The 13,121-nt window shown below is 37.9% G+C and overlaps 1 protein-coding gene across 3 annotated transcripts in view; it reads left to right on the forward strand.

Moving 5' to 3' along the window:
- NRG1 (neuregulin 1) overlaps nucleotides 1-13,121 on the forward strand; it is a 1,154,913-nt gene that overhangs the window by 971,127 nt on the left and 170,665 nt on the right. For 2 of the 3 annotated variants that reach the window (XM_007495561.2, XM_007495565.3), the window contains exon 4: nucleotides 10,972-11,022. The exons of the other annotated variant lie outside the window; for it this stretch is intronic. In XM_007495561.2, the coding sequence (XP_007495623.2) occupies nucleotides 10,972-11,022 (51 nt within the window). The remainder of the gene's footprint in view (nucleotides 1-10,971; nucleotides 11,023-13,121) is intronic. 3 annotated transcript variants of the gene reach the window in all.

Here is a 13,121-nt window from a genome sequence, read left to right on the forward strand (position 1 = left end):
TTGATTTGCATTTCTCTGATTATAAGAGATGTAGAACACTTTTTCATGTGCTTATTATTTGAAAAATTCTTAAGATAGAAACCCTCTAGGATTTTACTAGTTAATTCAGTTTGTTGTTATTTAGTCATGTCTGACTGACCAACTGTCCATGGGGTTTACTTGGCAAAAATATTAGAGTGGTTTGCCATTTCCAGTTTTATGTAGTCAGGAATTAAATGATTTGCTAGGAGTCAAATAGTTAACAAGTATCTGAGGTCAGATTTGAAGTCTGGTCTTTCTGCCTCCAGGTTCAGTGCTCTATTCACTGTGTCACGTTGTTGCTCTCTAATTCAGTTTAGTGAGCATTTTTGAATTCCTGATTAGATGTCTAGAACTGTGCTAGAAGCTGAAGATATAAGGACAGAAAAAGAAAACAATGCCTTCCCTCGAGGAGCTTCCATTCTGCCAAAGGAAGAATCCATTGGCTATATAGCTGTGGGATCCTATGGGAATAGTTGGCCATGTAGTAATTCAGTAGCTATTTGATACATCTGTTTCTATTGGGGACAATAGGATAGAAGCACAGAATGACAGAATCAAAGATTTTAATGGGACCTCAGTGGTCATGTTGTCCAGCTCCTATACTGAAATTTAGCCAATAAACTCCTACTTGAAAATCTCCAAAGAGAGGAAACCTAACACCTTCTGAGGAAGCCCATTCCATTTGGGGGTACCTCTAGTTGTTAGGGAAGTTTTCCTGACTTCTAGCAAAAAATTTCCTTCCCTCCCATTGTTCCTGGTTCTGCACTTTAAGGAGGCCTTGGTCAATGACATAAACAACTGGTGAGTCTTAAGGATACCACAAGAAACAGAGCAAGTCTAGTACCTTTTTCTTATCATAATCCCTCATATAATTGAATCAAGCTCTCATATCCACTCTGAGCCTTTTCTTACTCTATACTATGTATCTTCTATTTCTTTAAGCGATACTTATTGACATGGATTTAAGTCTTCTCACCATTCAGATTCCCTTACTCTAGTCACTTGGCTGCTTATAAGCCTCCTTGAACAGGGGCTGCCAGAACTGGACACATTTTGCCAGATGTAGCCCAAGGAGGCCAGACTACAGAGGGTAGATAAATGTCCTTTATTCCTGGAAGCCTTGATTCTCTTTCTGCAGCTAAAAATTACATGGCATTTTCTTTTCTGCCTTATCACACTGCTGACTCTTACAGAACTTACAGCCCACTAAAATCCTCAGATCTTTTTTTTAGGTAAGATGCTGTGGAACCATGCCCTCTTATCCTTACAAATTTGAGTTCTTGGACCTACATAATACTTTACATTTAACTCCATTAAATTTTGTTTTCGTAGGCTTAGCTCAATACTCTCACCTGTCAACCTGGTTTTCAATCCCGACTCTCCTTCTCTGTATTAGTTATCCCTCTTAATATTGTGTCATCTGCAGATTTGCTGAGCGTACTCTCTATGTCTTTATCCAAGTTATTGATGAATATTGTTAAAGAGCACAGAATCAATAAGAAAATCCCTTGAGCAGTGTCCTAGAGACCTCATGCCAAGTTAATATTGAACCTTTAATGACTTCTCTTTGAGTCTTGCCATTTAAACAACCCAGAGTTTCTCAAATTGCATTGTTGTCTATTCCACATTGCTCCATCTTCTCCACAAAAATAGAATGGAGTAGTTTCTCAAAAGAGCTTTCCTAAATCTTAGACAAACAGATCTAGAAACATCTCCCTGATCTACCAGGGTAGGAATCCTATATGGAAAATAGAAAGAAGGTTAATCTCGGATGTCCTATTCTCACTGAAGACATGATTCCTCTTTGTTGGCACTTTTCTAAATATTTAGTAACCATTGATTTAATGATCCTTTCTAAACTTTTCCCAGGAATCATCATCAATGGCCTATAGTTTCCAGACTTCTTTTTCTTTCTCTCTTTCTCTTTCATAAGATGTTGGGATGGGGGCAGAGAGAAATACAAATTTCCTTTCTCCCTTTTTGGCTACTTCACTATGATTTTTTTTTTTGGATTGTTCTTCCCTCTTTGGGTCAATTTCAATGCACGTACAAGTCGAGTATTTCCTATCTCCAACCTCTTCACCCTTCCTTTGTATTGATGCTCTCCCCCCTCCTGCCATGTGCTTCTTTGTGACATATAAATTTACCCCCTTCAGTTTCTTTTCCCATTTATTTTAGTATTAACCTCTTTTTTAGCTCTAGTTGTATATATATATGTACATATACACAAAATATACACACATATATTTATGCATCCATATATCTATATACATATTTATGTCTTATTTCATTCTATACAGTTTGTCACTATTCCCACTAAGGGTACTTCTTCTAGCTGTCCAGGTGGTAATAATAATTTTTAATAGTTACCAATGACCTCTTTTCTTATAGGGATACATATCATTTTAATTTATTGGGTCTCTTATAAAAAAGTTTTTTTTGGTTTTGTTTTTCTTTTTTCCCCTCTTTTTTAAATTACCTTTTGATGATTCTCTGGATTCTGTGCTTGGACATCAAAATTTCTGTTTAGGTCTGGTCTTTTCTTTACAAATGCTTTGAATTCTTCTATTTTGTTAAATGACCATACATTCCCCTGTAAGAATATAGTCAGTTTTGCTGGGTAACTGATTCTTGGTTGTTGACCTAAGTTCCCTTGCTTTCCATAATATCATATTCTATGCCTTTCAGTCCTTCAGTGTAGATGTAGCCAGATCCTGTGTTATCCTCACTGTGGTTCCATGGTATCTGAATGACTTCTTCTTAGCAGCTTGAAATATTTTTTCCCTGATCTGTTCTTGAATTTGGCTTAACATTCCTGGGTATTGTCAGTTGGGGATTAAGTACAGGAGGTGATCTGTGGATTCTTTCAATCTCCACTTTTCCCTCTTATTCTAGAATATCAGGACAGTTTTCTTAGATAATTTCCTATAGTTTGATGTCTAGGATTTTCCTTTTGTCATGATCTTCTGTTAGGCCAATGATTCTTAAGTTGTCTCTCCTGGAACGATTTTCTAAATCTTCTGTTTTGTGATTGAGAGGCTTCATATTTTCCTCAATTTTTTTCAGTCTTTTCATTTTGTTTTATAGTGTCCTGCTGCCTTGTGAAGTCACTTGATTCTAGTTGTTGTATTCTGGTTCTTAAAGACTGGGTTTCATCCCTGGATTTTTGGTTAACCTTCTTCTTCTGATCTGATTTTTCTTTGGAGATCATATTTCATTCTCTTTACCTCACATTTCTTCTCCTTTGTCTAATCTTTCATCTTCTTTGCCTCATCTTTCATCTCCTTTGGCTCATTTTCCAGCTGGTTGATTTTGGCTTTCAAGACACTATTTTCTATTTCCATATGAATTATATTAGTTTTTCAGTTCTTTTCCCAATTGTCTTCAGCGTCTCTTAATTGTGTTTTGAATTGTATTTTGAGTCCAATTCGCTGGGATTTCTATTTTATTGTTTGGTGTTTCCTCCTTCTCTGTTTCATTTGCTCTTTGTTCATTGCCTATATAGAAGCTGTCGATTGTAGTTTCTTTTTTCTTTTTCTGTTGTTTGCTCATATTTGCCCCTTCTTCCCCCCCACCCCCCCGTAGTTGCCTGCACTCTTGCTCCATTCATTATGTGTTGTATCTGTGGGTTTTGGCTTTTCTGTCTATCTTCACTCTTGGAGTTTTGTCAGCAAGTCTCTCAGTGTAGTCTTTAGGGGGAGAGGTATTGGAGCTTTTGCTTCCCTGTGCTCTGGAAGCTTTGATTGGATTAAAGTCCAGCAGTCTGTGAGGGAGGGGTGTTGCAGCTTGAGCTTCCCTGACCTCTGAAGACTGTTGATGGGATTAAGTTCAGCTTTTGTTTGTCTTGATATTATTTAACTTGTGCGGGGTGCTCTGAACTAAGATAAGGGAGGGAGATGGGGGAATTCTTTAATTAACCTGCCTATTAGTGACTTTTGTGTTGCTGAATTTCATTGGCTAAATCTTCAATTGAAGGTTGGTATGTTGTATACTTCAAGCCCAAGCAAGTGCTACTAACTTCATCTGCCAATCTGTTTCTTTTGTTGGTCTTGATATTATTTTATGCTGAGAATAAGGTCTCATAAAAGTACATTGAGGGAAAAATTGTGAGTAATGCCATTGCTATATTTTTCAGGGTGCCAAAAGTGTCTGGTGATTAGCATCTGGTTCCAGACATTCCTGCATTGCACTTGGGCCCAGCCTGGTCCTGCCCTATCCCACCCCACCACAGCCAGCTAGCCTGGGGGCCACTGAGAGAGCAGTGGCTGCCACCTTCCAGCCTGCTTGCCTGAGCATGTTCCTTCAGTGTGCATGCTCCCCCTTCCCACCCCTGTGGGAGCCCCATACACCCCATCTGCCTGGCACACACTGCCCACTGCTTGCCCCTGCCCCTGTGGCCAGCACATGGAGTAGCACCCCACCCCTGGGGCCAGGCCAGGCTACAGCTGTGGCTGTGGGGGCACAGCTCGCCAGGTAGCTCCTGGTCCCAAGGTGTGCTAAGCCACCTATCATTCAAAATGGCTACATGTGTCAGTGCTGACATGCATGTCATAGGTTCACCATTACAGGGATAGAGTATGAGCTTATAGATGACAGAAACTTTTTTTTAAATTACCTCTTTATCCCCCAAACTTAATTTATCATTCTGCAGGCATTTAATAAAATTGCTAGTGAATCATTTATTCTATCAAGCTCAGAAATTCAATTTGCATAAAGTAGGATTAATCTCTGTGTAGCAGAACTATGGATTCAGCTCATCTTGATAGCATTCTGAGTTTCCCGATAATGACTGAATTTGGAATGTAATTACAATGGCTGTGGTTTGGGCGTGTCGGTCATAGGCCTGACATCAATCATTGAAAACAAATAGTCTTCTGCTCTATAGGGAACATACCCAGAAAGACAGAGATAGAAGATGTTAGGAAAAGTTGATGTCTTTTTAGATTCTTATTCTCAGTATATCTGCACGCTTCTTTGCTGATAGGTTTTCCAAAACTCCTTAGTTTTATGGCACTGAAACCTCAGTATGAAACTATTGGATTTCAGAGGGTCAGGTGGCTAAGAGTTGTATGATGCTGAGTGTTCCTATACCCCTCTGAAAATATTCATCCTAACTAGCACAGGCAGCTGTGACTCAGTGGTTAGATCACTAGGCCTGGAGTCAGGAAGAACTGAGCTCAAATTCAGCCTCAGATACTTCTCAGCTCTGTGACCTTGGGTAAGGCACTTAACCTCTGATTGCCTGACAAAAGGATTCACTGGAGAAGGAAATGGTAAACCACTCCAGTATATCTTTGCCAAGAAAACCCCACTTGTAGTTATGATTCATGGGATCACAGAGTCAGAAATAACCAAATGACTGAACAACAGTGGATTTCAGAGAAACCTGGGATGACTTGTTTGAGTGGATAGAGTGAAATGGGCAGAACCTGGAAAATAATGTATAGAATAATGAACCTAAATAAAAATATTGAAAGATGCTGATGCACCCATTGCTCAGCCATGTCTCCAGAGGAACAGTGATGAAATCTGCTACCCACCTTCTGCAGAGAGGTGATGGACTTAAAGTAGGGAACAAGAAAGATATTTCTAGATATGTCCAGGGTGGGTATTTATCTGTTTCCATTGGGATGGGAAAGAGGAGGAAGAGAGAGATCATGATACAGCTACACCAGATAATAAAAAAAGGAAGAAAAGGAAGAAAGCAGGGTCATCAAAGCCTATAATTTATATTAAGGAAAAGACTGAGAAATGGAGATATATAGGTCAGCATTGAAGAAAGGGCATGGAATTGATTACCTGATTAAAATGAAAGTCAAATTTCATGTAATAGAGTTAGACTTCATGTTCAGTTGAAATTCTGGTTGACTTTCCTTAAGGAAATGCACATTTGATTTTATGCTTGTTGATTTTTTAAGAAGGGGGAGGAAGGGGGGGAGCTGGGTAGCTCAGTGGATTGAGAATCAGCCCTAGAGATGGGAGGTCCTAGGTTCAAATCTGGCCTCAGACACTTCCCAGCTGTGTGACCCTGGGCAAGTCACTTGACCCCCATTGCCTAGCCCTTACCACTCTTCTGCCTTGGAGCCAATACACAGTATTGACTCCAAGACTGAAGGTAAAGGTTTAAAAAAAATTTAAAAAAAAGGGGGGGGAGGGAGGTATTAATTTAAAAAAAAGACTACTCTAAGTTATTGGTCCCAGAATGATGGCATAATTTGTTTTCTGAAACCATAGAAAGCCAATCAATCTTTGCATATTTTAAAGACAATTTTGGAGTCTAGGGCATATTATATACACACAGAATATAAAATTTCTCAGCTTAGCATACAACACTCATGGGAGAATTTTCAGAAACAAACTGATTGCCTGTGATCATTAAAAATACCGCTTTCATATGAAGGGTTTGTGCCCACATTGGAACCATTTTCCCAGAATCCAGGCCAGTTTCTAAATATCATTGAAATATTGCAAACACAGGCCCCTTCCCTTCTTTGGTGTTCTCAGTTTAAGTCACTTGACTTTAGACAGATGCTGATGATAGTTCTCATTAATTCAGCCTAATGAAAGGGCCACCCAGTACAGATGAACACATTTCATTTTCCAAATTCCTCAGGGAACAGTGTGTTGCTAACAGAAAAAAAATCAAGGAACCTGTGTTCACAAATAAATTTCACTTAGTGGAACTTAGCAGGCTAGATGTAGTTTCTGAAAGGAATGACAGTCTCTGTAATATTCACACAGCAAGCTATTTCTACTGCAGGATTTTTATTAGCAAGATGAGAGTTTTCCATTAGCAAAATTGCTTTGGAATCAAGGAAATTGCAAGTCATGACTGATAATGATGTTTCTGAGTTTGCATTTTCCCAAGAAGTGTTATAGGTAGAATTTGCCTGGAGGCCTTGCTTTTGAACTATGAGCTCAGAATATAATTCTGCAGCCCAGAAATCTCATTTTTGTAATAGGGATGATTGGGATTGGGGGTACATTTTGTGCCTTTTTTGTTGAGTATCTTTGGAGTATGAAAATTAAATCCATCTGGTGATATTCTTCCTATAAAACATGAAATATCACAGTATCAAAGAATCAAAGGTCAGCATCTCTTAAAGGTTTGTGGAGACTGTGCATGGTGGGTGTGTGCAGCCTGCAACTGGAAAAGTCAAGCAAAGGATGTATCAGAGACTTGTGTTATTGGAGGTGGGGATGGGAGATGAAAGAATAATTATATACCAAGAGGGAGGGCTAAGGGATGCTGGATCTATGTGCTCTGCTGGTATCCTCATGATGCCAAGAGAAAGTGACAGATGTAGTTGAGTGAATCCTCTGGTTAATTTTTGAGAATGACTTGGATGAAAGTTGTGCAGAATGGATGAGCTTGATGGACTGTGGTTTGCACTATTGGAAGGAATATGTCCACTCATGTGATCACAGATCTGTTACTTAGGTCTTTTAGATGGGATTGGTTTAAAGAAATTCTTTGTTCCTAATTTTCTATAATTACCTCTTTATTCTAAAAACTCTTTGCTTTGAAAGATATAGGTTTAATGGTTATCTTAGGAACAGGATGATAATAGACTTGAGCCAAAAAAATGATTTTAGGAAAGCATTTTGTCTTTTTGTTTCAGTGTTTGCATTAAGAACAGTTAGGTGGCTTAATGAAGAGAGTCTTGGACCTAGAATCAGGAAGACCTGAGCTCAAATCTAGTCTCAGAGACTAGCTGAGTAACACTGTGTAACTCACGGTCTCTGCCTCAATTCCTCAACTGTAAAATGGGGTTAATAATAGCACCTACTTCCCAAGACTGTTGTGGGAATCAAATGTGTCAACATTTGTAAAGCATTTAGAACAATGCCTGGCACATAGTAGGCCCTTGATAAATGCTTATCCCTTTCTCCTGTACCCTTCTGACAGATGGTTGTTATATTCATTTATTTCTACATTGAATAATAGAAAACAACAGAACACTTACTGTCTACTATGAGTAAGATCCTTATGCATATTCTTAGTACTTGATCTGTTAGCCTCAGGACAATGTTTGCTACATCTTGGGTGGACATTGAGGGTGCCTTCTCTTCCAATAGGGTGCTTGACCTGGAAAGCTGAATTTTTTTTACCTTACAAACCCCATGTTCTTTCTTGATAGATGTTTGTTGTCTATGCTAGTTCTTAAAGGCCTAAGAAAGAAATAATTTGAAAGCTCTTCAGAAATGCCATCCCAGATTGTTTCAACTCTGAAGGAAGAAAATCTCTTAGTCCTTGCTACATAAGGGAGTCTCTAAGACTTCTACAACAGTGAAGTTCCATTTTTTGGTTTTGTTTTCATTGGTTGTATCTTGGCCAACTTGGGCCTACTTTGGTGGATTCATTGAAATCTTGAGGAAAAACTTGCTGCCCAACACTTGAGAAATATGTATCTATATTGATTTCTGAGCTCAAGTAACCTGCATTATATTGTCAAAAAGATACTTTGAGTTGCTATTATATTCACAATGAGATCTTACTCAATTCTGGATTTAGTATACTGTGCTCCTAATTTATTTGAAAAGAGGCATGTGAAACCATTTCTACTCTCATGGTATGACTAAAAAGGTCGCTTCCAACTCATTGCAGCTACTGTATGAATAAAGGAGCTGCCCTTTAAAAGATTGTAGAAAGCCTGCATGCATATTTCTTTGCCACCTAGCCTCCTGGATGCTTCATAGTATAACAGAGAAGGTAGTGGCTCTGTAATCTCAAGATCTGAGTTCGAATCCCAGCTCTGCTACTGAATAGCAGCTATGGCCTTAGTAAGTCATTTTTCCCTACTGGGCTGTAGTTCCCTTGTATGTAAAATAAAGGGGTTGGAGTTTGATTATCTTTAAATCCTTCCCTCCCATGACTAAGTCATACAAAGACATTCTATGGTTTATTATGATAGAAATCCTAAAAGTGACATAATTCGGTGAGGGTGCATGTTTAAGTTAATTTTCATGTTGGGAATTTCAGGATGGTTAGAAAAAATCCAGTAGAAGGCTGCCCATTCAAGCATAAAATGATGGCATCCTTGACTCACCTAGACCATGATTTGCACATGAAAATCATTTTAGGATTAGAAAACATCCAAATATAAGGTACTGTTAATAAGAATTTCTTAATCTCCCTCTGTATCTTTAGGAGACAATATCTGACAAGTTGGGAGTTGTGTAAAATCTCCTGTCTCTTTAAGAGTCAGTAACAGAGAGATTTACCCTCCATCTCTTTAAGAGACCAACTATAAAAGGGAAAAAGAGATTAGTTAAGAGGTCCTTCTCTCTGGCTTCAGAGTGAGCAGGGGCTGGGTCAGTGTCTCTGTCAAGAGGATCTGACAGTTATTTCTGACAGTTTGATTACATATACTGATTTAAAGAGGTTGAAGAAGATAAAGATTTTATTTTATTAGTTAGATAAGCTAGCGAATTTTATCATAAATAGAATAGTTTTTATTTAGGCCTGCTTTGTCAGGCAAGAAGCTTTTTAGATTTAGGGGGTTTCTTAGAGATTTAGTATAAGGTTTATGTTTAGATGTATCATAAGAATTAATAGATATACTATCCTATTTCCTGCCTCCTATTTCCTATCCCTACCTCTCCTCCAAATAAATAAGGATGCTTGGCTTACCAAACTGGTCTCTGCAACTTTTATCAAACTCTCACCAATATTTTTAGCCTACAACATTAACTTGACCATTAGTTCTTTTGATTTTGTTGGTATAGGAACATTTGCTAATGGAATGTCTTTGTTGTCCTAGACACCAGTGTTTAGTCATCTGACCATAGGTGCCCATGGTCTATGGTCTATTTCCATGACTGTACCAGTTAGTTTCCTGAATCTTTGGAGAAGTTTATATACCTGGAAACACAGATTTTGTTCTGAGATCTAGAAACCATTTCCATAGCATCTGAATGTAGTGCTAATTAGATAACTGATAACATTTGGATCAATAATATCAGAGCAGAGGCAAGAAGTTGACATCAGTTTTTTCAGACAGATATGGCTGTTGAGAATACTTAAGTCAATACTGTACATCTGGACTCATGATCCCCTTAACAAAAAGCCTTTATCTTACTCATCAATAGAAGCTGATACTGTAACAGTTAAAAATCTAGGAATTTGGGGCATGTAGAAGTTAGTTTCTCTCTGTAAGGAGTATTAGATTTTTATGAGGTTTATTAAAGATTAAGGATTAAAGAAAATACAGGATAAGAAAACACGTGTCTAGGCCACAGAGAAGCCTAGACACAACCTCACCTACATTATGAAAAGAGCCACCTCTGCTCCAAAATGGAAGTCCAAAAAGACCCCTCAGTAGGAGGAGAACTCCTTTAAATAATCATTTGTGTTCTCGCCCAGGCGAGAATTCAGTGTGATTACAAAGCACTCTGGGTAAGAGAAGCAAAGAATTCTGGGGATTGGAGTCCTGAATTCGAGTCTATTTTTATAATACTCTGGATAAAGAAGAAAATATTTATGGAGCCTCCACTGCTAGAAATAGATTTACTTTCCAATGATTCCAACTTGAAAATGGCAGTCTTCCTTGAGAAGCTGCATTTCTCCAACTTTCTACCATGAGAAATCTTGCCACCAGTGTTTTTGTCCCTTCTCTTTACTATTCTAATGGGGATGTTGACAAATAACTTCTCAAGGAGCAAACACACCTGGACCATATGTATGTTCTCATTGAACCAGTTGGAAATGTTTTACTCTTCCCAGTCATTTTGACTTATCTCAGTTCATGCTTGTTGTTCAAAAAAAGAAGGAACCAATAGTATCATGATCTTATTTGTATTTCTCACTGTCTGTGAAGTTCAAGTATGGAGTTCCTCTTTCTCAGGGGCATTTCTTTCCTTTCTCAAACATTGTTGTTCTGTAGCAGTCTGTCTATGACTGGCATTTGGTGGTGTGGTATAACTTTTGTTGACCTTTGTATTTTGCAGAAACTGTAACTAGCATGCCATCATCTACTGAAAGATCAAGCATGCCATCAGGTAAGTCAAGTTGGCCATCATCAAGCTTTTATATCTTGGACTGACCAATCTATTTGCTGACTGTACCTCAACTAAACAGAAGCCTTTCTGCCTTCAGAACTTTCTCTTCCTCCTTTTCCTTTGCCTTGTCTACTAACAACTTCATCAAGCATGCTCTACCTTCTGACTCCCATTTGGGCTTCATTTTGGGGAAGATTACCCCAAATTGCTGATGTTTCTGGTCAAAAATCTGAGGAGTAGGAGGATTTCATGGATAGTTTAAAAGTTGTGGACATTGGCCTCTCTGTTTCCCTGCCAGGACATCCTTTTGTGTCCAGATGCCCCTGAATAACAGGATTTTTTGTAGATACTATCAGAATCTACTACTTTGGTGCCTTTGTAGCACTGTCCTAGGGGCTGGGATATTATATACTATACTTAATTCAGAGGATAACCTCCAACCTATTTAATAGTCCTAGATTTCTGAGTTAAAATACATAGTCAAGAACATATGAATATCAACATGATGGCTCTCTGTAAACATCTCCATCACAAACATTTCAAAAGGAAGGAATTGTGGGTCAGATATAATCATTATAGTTGATTACATAAGTTAAGAATATAGAAGTCATATACAAGGAGAAGTCTCATGAATTATATTGAAAACTCATTCTTAGATTTCTCATCCAGTATCCCTAATGCTGACTGATTCCTGCCCACCTAGAAGAGTGAGCAAAAGCAAGTTTATAGGATCGGGGCTTGGGTTTCATTATAAAGAACCCTCATGGGTCTCCACCTAGAATTTTCAACTCCATAAGAAGATATAGATATAGATATAGATTTTACTCAAGGAATGGTATGGAAGGAGACTGGAAGAGGACAAACTAGAAGGGTGTATATGACTCTTGGAGCCATGGATTAGAGTGAGGGAGATTCAGGGCTGACGGGAGGACTGGAAATATAGTTAGGCTCATTCCTTTCTAGATATTCCTACGGGCAAAGGATTACACCAGTTTTACTTACATATCCCCTACTGCAAGGAGGCTGAAGTGATCCAATAGTCTAGCCTTCAGAAATTTGTGCAGCAGTGGAAATTTGAAGGACTAGAGGATGAGAAGTTCTCAAAGGCCAGGGATAGAGAATGCAGAAGAAAAGCTGAAAAACCACAATTCAAGAAAAAAAACAAATTTGAATTAAGATGTAGTCTACAAGTAGATTAAACAGAGAAGATTATAAAAAAAAAACCAAAACAAATGACTAAAGCCTCCAAATGAAATAAAAGCACATTTTACAAAAATTATAACATGGAGGAAGATAACAAACATTACTGGGTCAATATGAGAATTTTATGGATTTATCAGAGATCACTAAAATTAAAGAAACTCTAGAATAGTTTACAAGGGGAACTTTTAGAAGAAATTGGGAATGAATGTGAGACAGAATTTTGAGTTCTCAATGCAGAACTAATAAGAAGAAAATAGGTGTTTAGTAAAAAGTGGCATTTGAGCATTCATTGAAAAAAGGCAAGTGCATTGATTATTCAATTAAAAATATCCAGTACAGTTGGTGGCTCAGTGGACAAAGTACCTGGCCTAAGGCAGGAAGACTCATCTTCTTAAGTTCAAATCTGGCCTTAGACATTTATTAGCCATGTGACCTTAATCCTTTTTTTCCCAGTTCTTCATCTGTAAAATGAGCTGGAGAAGGAAATGGCAAATCTCTCCAATATCTTTGCCTAAAACACTCCAAATGGGATCATGAAGAATTGGACATGACTGAAGATGACTGAACAACAATAAATTATTTTAAAAATTTAAAATACCCTCAGTCATCTTAAACCCAAGGAGTTTAAATATATTTATGCAGAAAAGACAAATAGATTCTAAAGCCTAAACCAGGGAAGGATAAAGCAGAGAAAGAGAACAAAAGACCACTGAGGGATAATCCTGCAAAAAGTTGAAATAAAATATTAGCAAAAGATTAGTTATATGTTTTTAAAAAACATCATGAGTATGTTATGAAATAAAAGCATGATTCATTATTAGGAAAACAAGTAACACAATCATACTAAAACAAACCTCAAGAGAAGCAATGAGTGACTTCAGATAAATGCTTTTGAA

This window comes from Monodelphis domestica, chromosome 6, assembly GCF_027887165.1.
Source record: "Monodelphis domestica isolate mMonDom1 chromosome 6, mMonDom1.pri, whole genome shotgun sequence".
Classification (NCBI taxonomy): domain Eukaryota; kingdom Metazoa; phylum Chordata; class Mammalia; order Didelphimorphia; family Didelphidae; genus Monodelphis; species Monodelphis domestica.